Source organism: Arvicola amphibius, chromosome 3 (assembly GCF_903992535.2).
Source record: "Arvicola amphibius chromosome 3, mArvAmp1.2, whole genome shotgun sequence".
Classification (NCBI taxonomy): domain Eukaryota; kingdom Metazoa; phylum Chordata; class Mammalia; order Rodentia; family Cricetidae; genus Arvicola; species Arvicola amphibius.
Window position 1 is genome coordinate 167,092,260 of NC_052049.1, and position 20,701 is coordinate 167,112,960.

The window sequence follows — 20,701 nt, forward strand, 5'->3', positions numbered from 1 at the left end:
TCTCTAAATAATAAGTTTTGACTTATGTTAATTTTTTACTTGCTATATATGTTTAGTTAGGAGAAACATTTTTCAGATATGCCTTTAATCACAACACTGCAGAGGAAGAGGTAGATCTCTGTAAGTTCTGGGTCAGCCTAATCTACATATTGAGTTCCAGGCAAGTAAGGGCTGCTTAGTAAGCACTGTCTCAAAGAAACAAATAAAAAAGCTGCACCTCACTTGTATAATATGATTTCAAGAGTAAAATTTAGGATGAGGCAGAGGCACATGAATCTCTATGAGTTTGAGGCCAGCCAAGGCTAGTAAGACCCTGTTTAGAAAAAGAAAAGGAAATAGTGAAACTTGTTGTTTTGTCTTTCTTGGTATTGCATATATGCCTTAAAATGCCCTAAGTCTGTCTTAGCTCCTTTATATTCAAGGTTGGTTTGTTTATAACTTCTTTCAGGATCGCATTGTATCAATGACTCTTGATAAAGAATATGATGTTGCTGTGGAAGCAATCCGATTGGTTACTCTGATACTTCAGTAAGTATAGTATCTGTTAACAGTTTATCTTTTGATATTTAATTCTTTTCTGGATTAGTACATCAAATAAGTACTTCATGTGAAGGATCCACTTTTCCTTTTAAAAGTTTTGTTTATAACCACATATATTCTAGGTGGTGGTGGTGGTGTTTATTTTGAAACATGGTCTCACACTGCAGCCCAGGCTTGGAACTTACTCTGTAGCATAGTCTAGCCTCAAGTTGGAAAAAATCCTTCTGCTTCAACTTCCTGAGTTCTAGAATTATAGATATGAGTAGTTTTTCACTTGATCTGATGTCTGCTTTCTCCATGTAAAGGTTTTTTTTTTTTTTTTTTTTTGTAGTTTAAGAAAGTTATCTAAGAAGTGTCATACTTTGCTATTTGAAACAAAACTCAGGGCTTCAAGATGAAAAGGTTTTCAGATAAGTTTTTTGTGAACATAGAAGTGAAAGAAATTAAATAAGACTATCCCATCAATGTTCTAAAGTTTTAAATAAATGATTTTATAGCTTTCTAGTGTTTTCTGAGCTAGAAAAGTTGTGTTAGATAATGTTGTTTCTCACAAAATTCTTTTAAAATTTTTCCTTCTCACTGCTTTGATAATATGTCTGTCCTGACTTGGGTATCTCCTCAAAGGTCAAATTTTGCTTTGGTTCCTTTTTCTATGTTAATAACATACTTTTCTATCATTGTAGCTTGCAATATATTAAGCATTGTGCCTGAAACCTCCTTTCTTACTAGATAATTATCTTTTCTCTGGCTTTTAAATCTTACTTTGCTAATTCTCATATTTTTCTATTATGGGAATTCTTAGAACATACATATCAAATACTTCTTAAACTTTGATGTGATTTTAAATGTAAAAACTGTACATTGACACGGCAGAGGCAGGTGGATTTCTGTGAGTTCGAGACCAACCTGTCTATACAGCTAGTTCTAGGACAGTTGGATACAAAGAAACACAAAACAAAACAAAACAACTAACTATATGATGCCTGCCTTTAATACCAGCACTCACTATCTGTGAGTCCTAGAACAGACAGGATTCCATTTAAAAATAAAATAAAATAAAAAAACTATCGTATTTTATGTTATAAAGGCGTAAATTTTTATTCGATTTGCTTTTATTTCATTTCTATATTCAGACATATAAATGTGTTTTAGATGTAGGATTTATGTATGTATATATGACCACAATGGTGTATTTTTTATATATTTAATTATTAAATACTATGTAGTTTCATTGTCATTATTAGCATTTAGTATTTTTTACTTGATTACTTCAAGGTAAAGAAACCTTTGATTTTATGTTGGTCTATGTACAGCATGTTAGAACTCCCAAATAGCTGTTTTTTCTTGATCTGGTTGCTTTTACCATGTAGATTATTAGAAGAGCATGGACAAATGATTTCATCTTCCCAACTTTATTATTCTTATTTCCTTGCCTTGTCTGATTGTATACCCAAGATCTTCTGCTTTATTTATGCTATTCTTGATAGCAGATATTTTTTCTTTGTTTTGTTAAAAAAGGAATTTTAAATTTTTATTGCTGTTATATTTGTATAAGTTTATTGTTGGGTAAAATTTGTTTTGTTTTTATTTGTAGTGCTGGGAACCCAGCCTAGGTCTCCCTATACAGATACAGATACTAGGTCTCTAAGCTAAGGCTCAGTCTAAGTATATTTTGGTTTATGTTGAAAATTCCTCTTTATTCTGAATACTGTAGGATTTTTAAAACCTGTTAATTAGCCTGAATTATATATTTACCTAATTTAAACCACTTTTACTCTACTTGAATAAATTGTCTTTGAACATATATATTGTTTTGCTTAAATGCAACATTATGGTAGATTGCTTTTATTTGTACTTTCATGTGTAAATTTGATACATTTTTTTAACTGAAGTAATTTTTAATTAATAGTTTGAAACAAAAATATCTGTAGAGTGCTTTCCTGGCAGGTGCATAGCCTTGGATTTCACCTCTATTACTACAATAGAATAATATAATTATTTTTCAAATAAATGAAATAAAATAATATTTTCATGTGTGTACCAGTGTTTAAAACAAGTTAAATGTATCTTTAATCACTACCATTTCTTAAAGATACTCTAAAAATCAGGTCTTTAATTCCATTTTTTAGGGGAAATGTATTGTTATTGCCATTTAAACTCACTCTATACCCAGTACAGTCCAGAATTTGTGGTCTTATATAACTTAGTAACCACTATCAACTTTTCTTCCATTCTTGTTTTCCCTAAGAACAATGTATTAGTCTCTATTCATAAATGTTGACTTGACTTTCTTTCATACATTGTTGCTTGGTATACTTAATACACTATGCTTTGCTATATGCTATACTATATATTTGGTATGCTTCAGTACACTTACTATATGTATTGGTAGATATCGTTATGTTTGTGACTTTTTTTACCCATACATACCATTCTTTCTAATCATTTATGAAAATTTCTTTCTTTTTAAAAACTTGTTTTAATATGCTAAGTTAAATTACTTCTTTTAATACTGTTTTAAAACCTTCAAGACCTTGTTTGGCTGGAGGGAAGGTCTTCTTTTTAACCATGAACTTAGAAAAGTGGATGCCTCATTTCAAAAATCTCTACATGATTTTTTTGTTCTGAATTTTTATTGAAATAGAACAGAAAATATCTGGTGTTTTACAGATATAATTGTGACCGTCTGTGTTTTGCCTAGAGCATTAGTTATATCTATTCTTTTATGCATTCTTCAGAAATCTCTCACTGCCCTAAGAATTTGTGATTGCTTATATCTCATAGAGGGCAATGAATCCTTTGTTTCTTCTACCTTGTCACTCAGAGCCTGATTTTGAAATTTTGTGTGTTCAATATACTTACCAAATAGACAGTTTTATTGGGCAATTTTTTAAAACTATTCAAGCAGGCTCAATATTAATATTCCATATATGGTCAATAGGAAACCAAGAGCTTCTTAGTGGAGGAAGAATTCCTTGCTGCCTTCAAGTTTTTCTCTACTTCCATGGACACTTTTAGTCATTTTCTTTTAGAACTTTTTATGGCTTTGCTGTAGACCAGTTCATAAACATAATCTTAATATATATTCTATAAAGTGTTTATAGTTCTCTGAGACTTAATGTTTCTTATTGACTTCATAAATGCTTTGTGATGGGGCTAAAAGAGAGGACTCGGCAGTTAAGACCGCTGTCTGGTATTCAGAAGACCCAGTTTCAATACCCAGCACCTACACGACAACTCTCCACTTCTGTAACTCTAGTTCCAGGAAATCTGACACCCTTTTTGAGCCTCCACATTCACCAAGTTCACAAGATGCACAGATATACATTTAGGCAAAGCACCCATACCCATGAAAAATAAATTTAAAATCTAAATTTATTTTAAATTTATTTATTTTATTTAAATTTATTTTAAAGGTTTCATTATTCTCTAAAACTGTTTCATATTTTTTTAAAGAAAAATCATGCGTAATCATGCAAGTTTACAGTTTCCTAATTTTATCTAGCTTAGTATTTTACGTGATAATGAGCTAAGAATCAAAATCTAGCTTACTGGTCTCTTATAGAATGTGCATGAAACGACCTGGCTTTCTCTTGACACATAGGATTACTGATAAACCTTCCTAAATGACAGGTAAAATCACATTTTTATATTCCCTTATCAACTCCTTTAAATATTTTTATGCCATATGTCAGCTCTGCTACTTTTTTTTTTCCAATGAAGTCTAAAACAATTTGGCTCAGTCTGGCCTCAAATTCCATCTCTTCCTTTCTCGAGCTCTGGAGTAGTAGGATCACAATCATAAGTCTACATTTGGTAGAGTTTGTATTTCTCTGATGTATCTTTAAATTGGGTTCCTCCCCCCAGATGTTTACTTTTTCTGAGGCTACTTTCTTAGGCTGGTAATACCTAATTTGTTTCAAGAGCCTGAGCCTGTTGCCTCTCTTAAAATTCATGGGATACAAGTTGGTCATTTATAGATATATTTGTCCTATCCTAACCTGTTAACTCTTCCTCAGCAGCCTTGAAACATGTATGCCTCAGTAGTAGTCTTTGGCCCTGAGTATGTGGAATGGATAATTGTATTGTTAGTTCTCCTGGTTCCTTTCTGATGTCTGTTAATAACAGGATTGTTCCCTGCTTACACTATACTATGTAGTGTGGAGCTGCGGGCTGGCTTCCCGCCACCCGGCTCCTGCATGGCTAGCTTATACCCCGAAATAACAACACACAAATTGTATTCTTTTAAATACTGCCTGGCCCATTATTTTCTGCCTCTTACTCACATCTTGATTAACCCATATCTAATAATCTGTGTAGCACCACAAAGTGGTGCCTTACCGGGAAGTTTCTAGCGTACATCCATCTTGGGCTGGAGCTTCATTGCGTCTGGCATCTCTCTCAGGAGAGGCACGGAGGTCTGTCTAACTTAGGAGAGGCATAGCATCTTACTGATCCTTCTACCTCACTTCCTCTTCCTGTTCTGTCTACTCCACCCACCTAAGGGGCGGTCTATCAAATGGGCCAGGCAGTTTCTTTATTAGCCAATGAAATCAACTCAAACAGAAGACTCTCCCACATCAATACTACCTGCCTCACCATAATGGAACAGCATTGTTGGAGTGTATTTAAACGTTTCTAGTTTGTCTGCCAGTTTGACATTTATGATTTTTCAGCCAAGACTACACTTTCTCCCTGGAATTGATTAACCACAGTCCTTCACTGCCAAGAGCATTCTAATTTTTTGTTAGATTCCTGAAGATCTTGGGTCCTAGAGCATCTATCTACATTTAAAAATCTACAAAATAGGGCTGGAGAGATTGCTCAGAGGTTAAGAGCACCGCCTGCTCTTCCAAAGGTCCTGAGTTCAATTCCCAGCAACCACATGGTGGCTCACAACCATCTGTAATGAGGTCTGGTGCCCTGTTCTGGCCTGCAGGCATACACACAGACAGAATATTGTATACATAATAAATAAATAAATTTTTAAAAAATCTACAAAATAAACTTGTAGCTCTATAGGTTGCCAAGGTCCTGTTCAGCCCAATAATTATGTATTCAAACTAACTGTTAACTATAATCATATCAATCATTTAAAAATATATTAATCATCAGGAAATGGATGTTTCATTTTTGAGGATAAATTGCTTAAAACATTTTGACCAATAGGAAACACAGAATCATGAGTACATGAACGTAAAGACAGGAAATTGTGTTGGGGAAGGAACATCCTGGACTGATGGCTCAGCTTGTAAACAGTTTTGCTACCAAGTGTGATGACCTGAATTGAATCCCAGGGACCTACCTGGTGGAAGAAAAGAACCATCTCTCACAAGTTGTCCTTTGGCCAAAGGAGAGCTATGAATGGCATACACAAATAAATAAACAAACAAATATAATATTTATGTGATAAAATGTTATTTTATTTATACAGTTCTGGGGAAAAGTTACCTTCGTTAATTATATGAAACAAGGACAGACATATTCCTTAAGAATATATAACAGCATGTGTATACACATTCACATATATATTAAGTTTTATTTCATTAAATATAATATGCATTAATTTGGAAAAATAGTAATAAATTTGGGAATAAAATCATGTCTCAAAAATTATGAGAAGTAAAAAAATATTTAAAAAAAATAAAAGCCTTGTGCACATTTAAAGAGCATGTTTAGTTTGTCTGATGTGTATTCTGAGGTATTAACTTCTCTAGAAATCGCTAGAAATTTCACATAGAAATATTTTGAAATTTTACTTTTATCTGGATTTTCTGAATTTTATATAGTGAATACATTTACAATTCATGGGAAATAATACTTTCAAAGTAAAAGAAAACTAAAATCTGTATTTTCAGCTTTATAATCACTTTACAGAAATTAAATGAGGGATTACATCAATTAAAAGTTTTTGTGGTTTTGATGTTACTTTACATTTTCAGTGGAAGTGAAGAAGCTCTTTCCAATGAAGACTGTGAAAATGTGTACCATTTGGTGTATTCAGCTCATCGCCCTGTTGCTGTGGCAGCTGGAGAGTTTCTTCACAAAAAGTGAGTCAGTTAGCTTGCACACGGTTCCATTTTTTTTAAACTTTGTTTCAAGGTAGTAGAAGAGTACTGAAAAGAGAGCTCAGCTGTTAACGGCACTTGCTGATGATCTCCAGGTAGCAGAAGAGAATAGCAGTGACTGAGCATAGGACTTGGAATGTCCTCTTCACTGTGCTTGGTTTTTCTCCTAGGTTCATAGCCTATTTCCTGTATCGTAATTCACACCTGAGAGAGTGGTAATCCTTTATCATATTCCTCCTCTGTGAAATCTGAAATGTGGTTCTTAGCTGAGTATGGGAGTTGACTTTTAAAGTTTGTGAAGTCTTGTTTCTTTTCAGAGTCTCAGTTCATAATTTGCTACATGTATTATCTAGTCATGAAGTTGTATCTCCTTGCTAAGTCTCAGGTTTTAATGGCTTCTTTTCCATTTTTTCCTTTGAAATCATTATTACAATGTGGTAATTCTGAGAGTTGTGAATATATTACAGTTAATATTATTAAGTTCCTTTTAAATTGTGCCTGACTATTATATAGCACTAGAGTGAAATTCTGTGAAACACACTTTTTGATCGTGGATTATTATATATGTTCTGTAATTTATAAGTGGATTCATTTATTCTCACAGTGTAAACATTCTTGTTCATGTATATATCTTTTACTTTGTTCTCGTTTGGGGGTTTCTTGTTCAGACTTTGGTTATGGGCAAGGGGGTCCTTCACATGTGCTTATTTATGATTATACAGAAGCACAGTTAGCCATGCATTGGGCATCAGTTCTACATGGATAATTAACTTTGATTATAAGGAGTCTTGGCATTCCATACACTATCTAATTTGGCATTACAGCGGTGTTCTAGTCTACTAGTACTCATAATGAGTAAAGTTGATTTCCATGTTAAAAATCTTTCTTAAATAGTAGCTAGCTGCTACTGTATGTTGATAATGAAAGTGAAAAAGAAGAATTCAAGTTTTTCTAACCTCGTGGCCACTCACACATGCCAGACAAGCATTTAGCTACTAAGCTACATCCCAGCCCCCTTAGGCACAGATTTTAAAATAGCATTGGCTTTGCCAGTTACTCTGATACCTTTGACTAGTAGAATCAGCGAATTTCCATATTTTCTTGGGCTATTGTATGCCACAGACATCAAGAATAAATTGGAAGCTGTGCGGTGGTGGCACACGCCTTTAATCCCAGCACTCGGGAGGCAGAGGCAGGCGGATCTCTGTGAGTTCGAGACCAGCCTGGTCTACAAGAGCTAGTTCCAGGACAGACTCTAAAGCTGCAGAGAAACCCTGTCTCAAAAAACCAAAAAAAAAAAAGAATAAATCGGACTCTTCCCTTTTTTCCTCAGAATTATTACAGTGTAGTTGGTTTCTATTGTCCACTTAAATTTTCAAAATGTTTTGTGATTTTGGAAAGAATTTATTGCTTCTGTGGCTTCACTAAGAACATCAAGAACTTAGCTTAATATATATGTCACCTATATTATATGTGTGTGTCATATAATCTATATGTAGTTAATATATAATCTATCATATATGTATGTTAGAGACCATAAGCTACAATTATTTTATCTGTATTATAAGATTATATTATTATATTATAAGTTTAAAATATTTGCTGAAAACATGAATTAAAGTATTTTACTTAAAAATTCAGAATAGGGAGCCTCCACTATGCCTTATTTCTTTGTGAAAATCAGCCCAACTCCTGTGAAAAATATGGAAGCTTTTTATGAGAAGAGTTTTTCCTTTTTTATTTTTTTTATTAGATATTTTTAAAAAAATACCAATCCAAGTTCCTACTCCATCCCTACCTCCCATTCCTTCCACACACCCTCCCACCGCACCCCCATCTAATCCTCAGAGAGGGTAAGGCACATTGCCTTGTGGAAGGTCCAGGGTCTTCCCTAATACATCTAGGCTGATCAAGGTATCCATCCAAAGAGAATAGGGTCCCAAATTGCAAGTACATGAAGTAGGGATGAATCCTGGTGCCACTGCCATTGGCCCCCCAGTCTGCCCCAGCCATGCAACTGTCAACCACATTCAGAGGAACTAGTTTGGTCCTATGCCTGTTCCTTCCCTGTCCGGCTGGAGTTGGTGAGTTCCCATTAGCTCAGGCAAACTGTTTCAGTGGGGTTTATGAGAACTGTTTATATTAATGCTTTCAAACTCCTGTCTTAGAAAAATTCACAGACAGGTGGTGGTGGCACACGCCTTTAATCCCAGGCCTTGGGAGGCAGGGTCAAGTGGATCTTTGGGAGTTCAAGACTACCCTGGTTTATAAGAGCTAGTTCCAGGACAGTTACGGTGGTTACACAGAGAAACACTGTCTCGAAAGAAAAAAAAGGGGGGTTGTGGATTCACAGCCAGACAGTGGTGGCACATGTCTTTAATCCCAGTACTCAGGAAGCAAAGGTAGGCAATCTCTGAGTTCAAGGCCAGTTTGGTCTACAGAGCAAGTTCCAGGACAGCCAGAGTGGTTACACAGAAAAATGCTGTCTCAAAAATAAAAAATAAAAATAAAAATTCACATTTTAGTAACTTCATCTTTAAGGACTAATTTTAACATTCTTCTATCACTTGTATAATAAATATTAAAATCATACTAAGCAAACCATAGTTCACCTATAGAATTTCCATGATTAAATTTTAATGTACACACACAGTCCCAACTCTTTAGGAAGTTGAGATAAGAAGAGGATTACTGGAATCCAAGAGTTGAATTGTACCCTAGGCCACATAGCAAAAACCAATTTAAAAAAATAAAAAATTAGGTGTATAGTACATGCAGATAGTCTTATATCTTATAGTGTATAAATACTACATAGTCTATAGGATTCATCAAAAATAGAAAATGCATCTAAAATGAATATTTAATCTCACCAAAAATTCTACTATTTTAACTTTTTTGAGAATATAATATATTATAATTTCACCTTTCCTCCCTCCAAATCCATCCATGTACCTCTTCTTGAATTCTTTTAAATTAATGGCTTCTTTTTTATTACTGTTTTTAAATACTTGTATATGTTTATTTAGGAACATTTCCTATAAATATATATTACCTGTGTGCTGGTTATATAATATATATGTAAATGTATTAGTGTTATTCATGTATGTTTAGATGGCTGACCACTAGATACTGAATAACCAGCTGACGTGCTTATGTCTGGAAAAGACCTTCTACCACTCAGCATTCCTTAGCTGTGTTTAGTTCTTTGTGTAGGGTAGAGGTCTGTGGCCTTTTCTCTGTTCATTTTGGCTTGTCTGTTGTTGTACTTGTTCATGTCATGTTTTGGCAGTCATGTTGCTAAGGCATTGTGAAGGAGATTCTGACACAGCCCCTGATCCTGTGACTCTTGCACTCTCTCCACCTTCTCTTTCATAGCATTCTCTGAGCCCATAGGTGGTAGATGGGCTTATTGGGATTGGGCTCCCACAACTCCGTAGTTTGATAGGTTGTGGCTTGTTGTAATGGTTTCCATCTGTTACAGAGTGGTTTCCTTGATGGAGGGGTAGGACTACATTTATCTGTGAGTATAAGGGCGTATATTTAGAATGTATATAGTTAGAGATTATGCTGGTTTAATAAAATAAGTGGTAGTTGTATGGTCTTCTTCAAGAATTATGACTTCACTAGTTCTGGGTAGTTGCCCAGGTTTCTAGTACCAGGGATGGTTTCCTTTTCATGGGGGTGGAGGTGACTTAAGTCCAATTAGAGATCTGTTGGTTACTGCCAAGCTTTCAGTGCTATTACTGCACCCTTACGGTTATATGACTTGCCAAGCCAAGTGTGATTTACGGGGATCTTATCTGGGTAGGATTGTTGTGTAGCACAAATTCTAATTGTTCTTAATAATAAAAACCTGGAGTCAGATAGTAGAGGGTAAAAGCTGAGCGATCAGAGAAGCAGTGCAACTAGCCGCTAGAGAGACTTTTTACCTCTACCAATTCTCAGACCAAAAGGGTGTTCCTATCCTCAAACTGTCTCTTCAGACTGCTTTAGACTGCACCTCAGACTGCATCTGAGCTCCTGCTCCTCCCACCCTATATTCATCTCTCTGTTCAGCCATATAACTTCCATTCTCTGCTTCCCTGGTGCTGGAATAATGGTGTGGGCCACCGCCATCTGGCTCTATTTCTCTATGAGACTGGATCAGTCTGGTGTAGCTCTGGGTGGCCTTGAACTCAGAGAAATCCATCTGCCTCTGCCATATCATTTCTGTCTCTACATCCCTAGTGCTGAGATTAAATGTGTGCGATCCCAAGTACTGGGATCACCTTTGTGTGAGCTCTGTTTCTCTTTTAGACTGGATCAATTTTGTATAGCCCAGGGTGACCTTGAACTAACAGATTTGTCTGCCTCTGTCTCCCCAGTTCTGGGATTAAAGGTATATGCCACCACTGCCCGGTCTCTAGTGGCTTAACTCTGTACTCTGATCTTCAAGCAAGCTTTATTTCTTAAAACAAAAACAAAATATCACCATTTGTTTGCTGCCTCTCTCCCCTAGAAACTGATGTGGTTCCTTCTGATACCTTGAAAGGTAGTCCTCAGAGAAGAGGCATTAAGATTCAGTTTCAGTTAGGGGTCTCTGGGTCCTATGTCTGAAGTTCCTACCTTCCATCTCTGGGTGACAACCAGCCGGTATGTTTTAGCAGTCTCTAGAACAATCTTGACTAACAACAAAAGCAAAAAGAGGGCCTTCTCAAGCTTATTGTTGGGATTTTTGTTTGGTAACCTTTGACTCTTAAAGAGAGTGTTGTAAAATTATCTAAACTATGTATATATATATACATATATATATATGTATATGTATATATATATACACATACTTAAGTGTGTTCCAGGGTTTTCTTGTTATTTGTTAGTAGTATAACTCATTATGACTTTTTTTCAGACGTTCTTACTTTTATCCTTCTTCTTTTTCTGAACTTATATTCTTTCCCTCTCCTTTATTAGAACTCTCCCTTTTTTCCCACTTCCCCAGACAGATCACTTGTACCCTTCTATCCCTCTCTCTATTACTCTCTCATCCCCTCCCTCAGCACTACTCCCTTTTACTTTCCTGTTTTCTGTATTACTCCAGGATAGATCATTACAGTTGAAAATAGCTGGGAACCTAGAATGGGAAAGAATATGTGACATTTATCTTTCTGGGTCTGGGTTACCTCGCTCAATATAATCTTTTATAGTTCTATACATTTGCCTACAGATTTCACTTTTCTTTATTGTTTAATAGTATTCCATAGTGTATATGTACCATATTTTTATTATCCATTTGTTAATTGAAAGACATTTAGGTTGTTATAATTTCCTAGCTTTTGTGAGTTAGAACAACAGTAAACATAGCTGAGCAAATATCTGTGGAGTATGGTGTAGAAACCTTTGGATATAGGCCAAGGAGTGGTAGTCCTGGGACACAGGATAGATTTATTTTTATCTTTTTGAGGATTCTCCATACTGATATCCATAGTTTGCAGCTCCACTAACACTGAGTGAGTATTTGTTGTCAGTTGTTCTATTGTTCTTTATCTTTCTGACTGTGGTGAGATGAAGTTTCAAAACTGTTTTGATTTGCATTTCCCTAATTGCTAGGAATGGTGAGCTTTTTTTGAGGTTTTTTTTGAGATATTTCTTAGGCATTTATTTTTTCTTCTTTTTGAAATTCTCTCTGCTGAAATCCCAGGCCAGTTTTTCAAATGAATCTCTCTCTCTCTCCAGGAACGAGAGCAAAGAGAAAAGAGAAAGCAAAAGCGAGAAGAGAAAGAGAAAATGAACTCAATCCTACCCCAACACCACTCCCTACCTCCCCTCCACTCCCTCCCTCTCTCTCTCTCTCTCTCTCTCTCTCTCTCTCTCTCTCTCTCTCTCTCTCTCTCTCATCAACTGTTGCCCTAATTCTAGGACAAATGAAGCCCTATTCAGAAGTTCTTTCTGGCCAGGTGGTGATGGTGCACTCCTTTAATGCCAACACTCAGGAAGCAGAGGCATGCAGATCTCTGGCATGAGTTCCAGGACAGGTGCCAAAGCTATGAAACTCTGTTTTGAAAAAACAAAAAGAAAGAAAGAAAGTCCTTTCTGTAGCATGATTAATAAAAACCCAGAGACACTTATTGGGGTCCAACCTGAAGATCACAAAAGCAAAGCAGCCAAGGCACTAAAGAGCTCTTACATCTATGAAATCTTCAGACTGAAAGAAAGTGATTTCCTGTCTCATCCGCCTTATATTCCTCTTCAGTGCTGGGATTAAAGTCATTCACCTCTGTGTCTCTGTGGCTGACTAGTGTGAATGCTGGGATTAAAAGTGTGTGCTATCACTGCCTGGCCTATATGACTGACTAGTGTGTGTTTTGCATTATGGTTTTCAAGCAAGCTTAATTTATTAAAGTACAGAAATGCTACTATACCTTTCCTGTAGGATTTTCTTCTAGCCATTTTAGAATTTGAGGTTTCACATTTAGGTTTTTGATCCATTTGAAGTTAGTTTTTATGCACCGTGATAGATATAGTTGGTTTAGTATCATTTTTCTGCTTGTAGCCATCCAGTTTTTACAGCACCATTTGCTGAAGGTGTTTTCTTTTATCCAGAATAATTTTTTCATCTTTGTCAAATATTAAATAGCTGAAATTATATATACACCATGTTTGGATTTTAAATTTTGTTCCATTGGTCTACATTTCTGTGTTTGTAACAGTAACATAGATTTTATTACTATGGCTCTGTGATATATCTTAAGATCTTGGCTGGTCATCTCTCTTTGCTCAGAAAGATTTTGACTATCTGGGGTCTTCTGTGATTCCATATGAATTCTAGAACAGGTTTTTTTTCTATTATTTGATGAATGAGATGGGAATTTTGACTGGAATTATATTGAATCTATAACTAGCTTTTGATAAAATGGTGATTTTCACAATATTAATTCTAAGAATCCATGAGCATGAGATACCTTTTTACTTTGTAGTGTCTCTATCTCTTTCTTCAGAAGTTCAAATTTTCAGTGTAGAGGTCTTTTGCATCCTTGGTTAGCTTTATTTTGGATGTTTATTTTCTTTGAGACTATTGTGAATGGGAGCATATCCATGTTTTCCTTCCCGAGTGTTTGTTGTTTGGTGTATAGAAAACTCTTGATCTCTGCATCATGTCAAATTGCTGAATTTCTTGTTTCTAGAAATTTCTGGTAGGATTTTTGGGATCTTTAATGTATAGTAGCGTATCCTCTGCAGATAGTAATCGTTTGCACTTTTTCCCTGTTTGCATCACTTTAATTCCCTTCTCTTGCCTTATTGCTCCATCAGTAAGTACTTTGAGCACATTTGAAAAGAAGTGAGGATTGCTCTTTGGCCTGGAGAGAGAGGGAGTGGGGGTATGGGTGGGAAGGAGGGGAGGGGAAGGGGAGGAGATGGAAATTTTTAATAAAAAAAGAGGGAAAAAAACAAAAAAAAAGTGAGGATAGTGGTGATCTCTGTCAAGTTCCTGACTTTTTCCCTTTTAGGATGAAAGAGGCAACGGGGGGGGGGGGGGGGGGGGGGGGAGGAAGAGGGAGGGAGAGACAGAGACACACTTTTATTATGTGAAGTATGTTCCCTCTGGCACTACATTTTCTAGAACTTTACCATGATGGCATGTTCATTTTTATCAGACATTTTCTGCATCTATTGAGATAATTATGTGGTTTTTTTCTTTAAGTCCATTTATATGGTTTGTTTCATTTATTGATTTGTATATGTTGGAACTTCCCTGCGTTGCAGGGATTAAAATCAGTTTGGTAATGTTATATAATCTTTGTTTTATGTGTGTCTGTATTTTCTTTGCAGTTATTCTGTTGAGCATTATTTTTTACACTATATTCATCAAGGGTACTGACCTGTAGTTTTATTTTTGTTGTTGTGTCTTTGCCTGGTATTGGTATTAGAGTGATACTGGATTCTTAGAAGGAATCTGGAAGCCTGCCTGCATGCCTGCCTTCCCCGTTTAAGAAGGATTGGCTAAATTCTTGAAAGTCTTCTAGAATTCTACTATGAATCCCTCTTGCCTTGAACTTTTGTTAACTAGAAGGCTTTTTGTTACTATTTCTATCTCCTCACTTGCTATGAGTCTTTAGGTTGTTGACTTTTTGGTTTAATTTTGGAGGATTGGCTGAATCTAGAAATTCATCCATTTCTTTTACATTTTCCAGGTTAATGCATCCTAAGTTTTTAATATAGTACCATATAAGAATTGAATTTCTTTGATGTCTGATCTGATGTTTTCCTGTTCATTTCTGGTTCTATTCGTTTGGGTCCACTCTTCGTTTAGTTGAGTTAAGGGTCTCTCAGTCTTACTTATCTTCTTGAACAACCAGCTGTAAGATTTATTGATTCTTTTTGCTTTTCTCTTTGTTTCTGTTTCATAGATTTCTGCTCCATTTTTCTTGCTGTTGACTGGATTTGTATATGAATTGCTCTTGTTTTTTCCAAAATTTTTAGTTGCATCATAATCATTTACTTGTGCTTTTTCTGATTTTTTTGTTTTGTTTTTGTTTTCTGATTTTTTAATGTAGGTTCTTAAAGCAATACATTTGCCTTGTAGGACTGTTTTCATTATGGCCCAGAGATTTTGTTGTGTTTTCGTTTTTATTTAGTTCATTTTTTAGTTTTTTATTTCTTTATTTCTTGTTTGACTCATTCACTATTTAGTAATGAGTTATTTAATCTCCATGAATTTGTTTACTTGAGTTCTGTTTAATGTCAGTTTTAAGTTTTATTGCATTGTAGTTAGAAAGGATACAAGGAGTGGTTTCAATCTTTATGATATTTTAATCATTTGTTTTGTATTCCATGGTGTAGTGTATTTTAGAGCTGGTGTATTTAGAGCAGCTTATGTGTGCTGTTGAGTAGAATGTGTATTCTTTGGTATTTGAATGGAATATTCTGTAGATAACTGCAAAATTTGTTTGGTGTATGCTGTCTATTAATTCTAATGTTTCTCTGTTTTATTGTCCAGATGAACTACCTATCTATTGGAGGAAGTGGGATATTGTAATCATCTAATATTAGCTGATTGATTTTAATCTGTGCCTTTAAATCTAGCAGTACTTGTTTTATGAAATTGGGTACCCCAGAGTTTGGTATATATATGTTTAAATAGTAATATTTTTGTTAAGTGTTCCCTTGATTAGAATGAAGTGTCCATCTTTACCTCTTCTGATTAGATTTAGTTTGAAGTCTTATTTTGTCTGATACTAAAATCCTGACACCTGTTTGCTTTCATTTATAGTACTTTGGTCCATTCCTTTATTCTAAGGATATTCCTGTCTTTAAGGCTAACATATGTTTTTTTGTAAATAGGTGGATTTTGTTTCTTGTTTCTTTCAGCCAGCCTCTGTGTTTTGATTCAAGAATTGAGACCATTTATATTTAAAGATATTGAAATGTGTGTGTAAATTTTGGTTATTATGTTGTTGATTTTTGGTAGTGGTATTTGTATTCTTTATAGTATTTACTGGAGTGTTTGGGGGTTTGTTTTTTAAAAGATTTATTATATATACAGTGTTCTGCCTGAATGTATACTTGCAGGCCAGAAGAGGGCACCAGATCTCATTACAGATGGTTGTGAGCCACCATGTGGTTGCTGGGAATTGAACTCAGAACCTCTGGAAGAGCATCCAGTGCTCTTAACCACTGAACCATGTCTCCAGCCCCAGTACTTGGTTTTTAAATAATTACGCCTTTGTATTTCTTTTCACAGTCTCTGCTGTACTCATTCCTCTCTTTATCCCGAAGTATTGCTTCTTGTATTGTCTTTAGATTTTGTTTCTCAAATATAAATTGATTTAGGCTATTTATATCTTGAAAAGTTTTTATCCTTCAATTATGACAGCTAGTTTTGCTAGGTCTATTAGTTTAGACTGGCTTTCTTAGCCTTTTACCTCTCGAAATGCCTTGCTCCAGGTTCTCCTGGCTTTCAAAATTTTCATTGAGAATTCAGCTGTTATTCTGATGGATTTTTACTTATATGTGACTTGCATTGTTTTTGTTTGTTTTGTTTCTCTTGTAGCTTTCAATCCACTTTATTTTGTATCTTTGTTTACTGTAATAAGCTATAGGATTTTCTCTTTGGTAATTATCTATTTCATGTTCTCTATGGTTCTTTTAACTTTGTGGGTGTGTCTTTATTTAGTTTGAAACTGTTTTCTTATGTTGTAATTCTTCTTTCTTGTCTATTCCTATAATCAAAGGTTTGGTTTTTTTCCTATGGTGTCTCATATTTCCTTTATGTCCCTTTTTTATGGTTTTAATTTTTTTCATATCCCTTGCTTATGTGAGCAATATCCTACTTTTATTTTCAAGTCTTCTATATTTGTTCTACTTGTAAGACTTTCCTTGAGTTTTCTAGTTAAGTTAGGGACATTCTTTTATTCCACTTCAGTGTGTCTCTCTCCTTATTGAATTCCATTCTCAAGTGTTAGATTGTTTTAGTCATTTCCGTCAGCCATATGTTTGTGTTTTCTTGGTATTGATCAGTTGTTCTTTCTCCTAAATTTCATTGAGCCTTTTCACTCTTTGAATTATTGTTTGAAGTTTATGATTATTCTTTTAAATTGTGGGTCCTGGAGTTCATCTCAGAAATTCTCATTGACAAATATTTCTACAGGAATGGTAGGTTTTGGAGAGAAGATACTGGTTTGATTTTCATATTTTTGGTGTTTGGGGCATAAGGTCTGTACGTGTGAACTTTTTAGTTTAGTCTGATAAGGACAGATCAGGTCAGAGCAGAAGAAAGAATGTGAGCCAGGTTGGGCCTAGAGGTTGGAAATGACTTGTGTGGAATGAAGTGAGGTGGGCAGAGGGGATTTGTCTGATTTATTAGGATGTGCTTCCTAGTCTGACCTTGAGGTAGCAAGTAGATCTGACTGTGTAGAAATGGCAAGTCAAGGCCTGTGGGTTGGAGAACAGGTAGGGAGGGTCCTGGCAGAAGCCTAGAGATGATTTGTAGTGCAGTCAAGAAAGGTCAAACTAGACTGGGGCAATGGAAATGGGACCTGGGCTAGATCTGTCTAGTTGTGAAGAAGACAGTGATGGGGAGGTCAGGAGAACTAGCCTTGTCAGAGGTCTCAGAAGTCTACATTTTTAACATTATAAATTTCACCTATTTTATCAGAAACTTATGTGACATTATTTAGTACATTTCAGTTACCAAGGACTATTACCTTATCACTTATTTGAAAACTACCCCCAAAAGAACATTACTTAGCTCTTCATTTGAAAAACATAGACTTGGGCTGGAGAGGTGGCTCAGAGGTTAAGAGCACTGGCTTCCGGAGGTCCTGAGTTCAATTCCCAGCAACCACATGGTGGCTCACAACTGTACTGAGATCTGGCGCCCTCTTCTGGCATGTGGTCATACATAGAGGCAGAATGTTGTATACATAATAAATAAATCTAAAAAAATGTTTTTTAGAAAAAGAAAAACATAGACTTGCATATGTTGTTTGCTTGTGGCTATTTTCTTATTTTTCTGTAAAAATATCTGAGATATCCTATTTCCATCCACTAGAGCAGTGGTTCTCAACCTTCCTAATGCTGCAACCCTTTAATACATACAGTTCTTCATGTTGCAGTGACCCACAACCATAAAATTATTTTAGTTGCTACTTCATAACTGTAATTTTGTTATTATAATGAATCATGATGTTAATATCTGATATGCAGAATGTCTGATACAAGACCCCTGTGAAAGTGTTGTTCATCCCCCAAAAAGGCTACAATCCACAGGTTGAAAACTGTTGCACTGGAATATAATTTCCTCCTGAGATCCAATTTCATGTTCACTGCTACATCCATTGGGCTTAGAGCAGTCCCTAAAAATAAGAGAGCTTTGTTTTATTAGAGTAAATATATATAGCAGATTTAAATTTCCTTTTCTTCTTAGCCATATTTAGAAGTTTTTGTTATTGAAGATATTTTTATAGATGTAGTGCTTATAATTTTATAAGTGGTTAGACTTAAAAATACTGTCTCTAAACAATAGGTAGTACTGTATCTAAATAATAGGTAATTCTTCATTGGAGAATACCAGAGACATAAATATTAAAATAGACTTTTGCTTATTGTTCAGCCTTTTGTTAAATGTATTTACAATTTAAATAAATATTTAAGCAACTTTTTATTGAAATTTGAAATTACATACTCTAGTATCAACCATAGATTAATAGTAGTGCTTGCATTTTAAATAAGCCTTTAAGTATTTACTATTCATCACTAAAAACATTTCCTCATGTTGAACTGTGTAAAATATTTTTGATAACTTAAAAACCAGGCATGGTAGCACATGACTGAAGGCTCAACACTAGAAAAGTTGAGGTTGAACAAGAATTCAGGGACAAGCTGGGCTTCATCCTGTCTGAAAAACTAAAAGGACATGTATTGTATTGAATTAGATTGGTAATATTTTCAGATTTTTTTCAGCAGTGAATTATGTGTGTTTTGAAAAAGTATTGAAATTTGTATTCATGTGAGTTTGTGTTGTTTCGCACCCCCGCCCCCCAGGCTATTTAGCAGACACGATCCACAAGCAGAAGAAGCATTGGCAAAGAGGAGAGGAAGGAACAGTCCAAATGGAAACCTCATTAGGATGCTTGTTCTTTTCTTTCTTGAAAGTGAGGTAAGAAGGATTTTAGTTTACTTTTTTCCTTCCATCATTGGATTTATTGTAAGCGATTGGAGTTCACTTCAGTCATGAAAACAAGTGTTTTTCTGCAAAGTTACCTTTATGAATTGCTTCATACTTTGATTTTTATGATTAATTCTGAATATACATATAGGGGTGTATCATCACTAAATAGAGACTAGTAAGTTTAATAAAGTTTTGCACTGTTTCAGAATGCCAGTTCTACATACTTTTTTAAGTTTTCCTTTTTTATGTTAAATTTCTCTTAGCGCTCAGAGCATATCAGTTTTTGAAGACAGTTTCATTTGTTACCGTAATGTCCTTTGATATTTTAATCTGTATTTCCTACTACTGGAATGGTTTTGATTAAAGAATGAGACCGTGAATGAATGAGCTATTTAGTTTAGAAATGAATGAAAATGGAATTGCAAAAGAAGCTAAGGCAGACATGGTTACACAAACTTCTAATCCAAAGTAAATGAGAGGAGGTGTTTAGGCAGATCACAGATTTAAGGCCTGAATAAGCTACAGTGTGAATTCAAGACCAGCCTGTGTGAGTTTGACCCTATCTTAGAATTTTAAAGAAAATGCAAAGAAACCTGGGGTGAATTCAGCTTGTCTCCTGTTTCAGACTCTAGTTCAATAATACCACGAAAGAGGAGGGGGAAAGAAACGTTTTAAAATTAAGGCTTAATTGTACCTGGAATATAGAAACTGTCTGAGAAGAAAAACTCAAATAATTTTATAAATATTCAAATTTGACAGCACTATAACTATTCTGTAAAAATGAAAAAGAAAAAAAAAGACAGCTATGTAAAAACTAAAATGAAAAAGTGCAAAGCAAATAAATAGAGTGAGGGACACTGAAACAAAACAAAAAGTTGTGGGTGGATTTTTCTGTCCCGCTTGCCAGCTCCATAATAACCACATGGAAATTTCTTTTTTTTTTTTTTTTTTTTTTTTTTTCCTTAAAATCCATACCAATGCAAATTCATATCTATATCATCTCCTCCTTTAAATGTAAAAGAACATTTATAAGCAATATTTGGGAAAATGGGCGCAGTTTTTTCTCTCCAAACTGCTTCCTGCTGAATGGGGGCGCTGTTATTTAGGTCTTTCATGGTGTAAACCTGTGTGCCAGGTTCCTCTCAGTTGGCAGTTGAGTGAAGTAATTTTTTGAAGATGTTCACAGCAACCTTTCAGGAGGGCGTGGTCTATCATACCATATTGGGATAGAAGCAATCCACAGAGTCTCGTCCTCTGTGAAAACAAAAGAAGAAACTCTTTTCCAAAGCATCATGTTCTTAGATCCAAATCCTGAAGTCATACCATTAAGATGTCCATTTTGGTCTAGACTGGCAGCCCATATAATGAAATGTCTCTCTGTATTTAGCTCCTTTACAGTCAAAAAAATCAAAGAAAACACAACAAAATACATAATCCAGACTCTCTGTGA

At 35.1% G+C, this 20,701-nt stretch overlaps 1 protein-coding gene across 4 annotated transcripts in view; it reads left to right on the plus strand.

Annotated features, from left to right (window-relative positions):
• Positions 1–20,701, plus strand: part of Stag1 (stromal antigen 1) — a 324,710-nt gene that overhangs the window by 220,131 nt on the left and 83,878 nt on the right. For all 4 annotated transcript variants that reach the window (XM_038322525.2, XM_038322527.2, XM_038322526.2 and 1 more), the window contains 3 exons: positions 449–528; positions 6,483–6,590; positions 19,125–19,239. In XM_038322525.2, the coding sequence (XP_038178453.1) occupies positions 449–528; positions 6,483–6,590; positions 19,125–19,239 (303 nt within the window). The remainder of the gene's footprint in view (positions 1–448; positions 529–6,482; positions 6,591–19,124; positions 19,240–20,701) is intronic.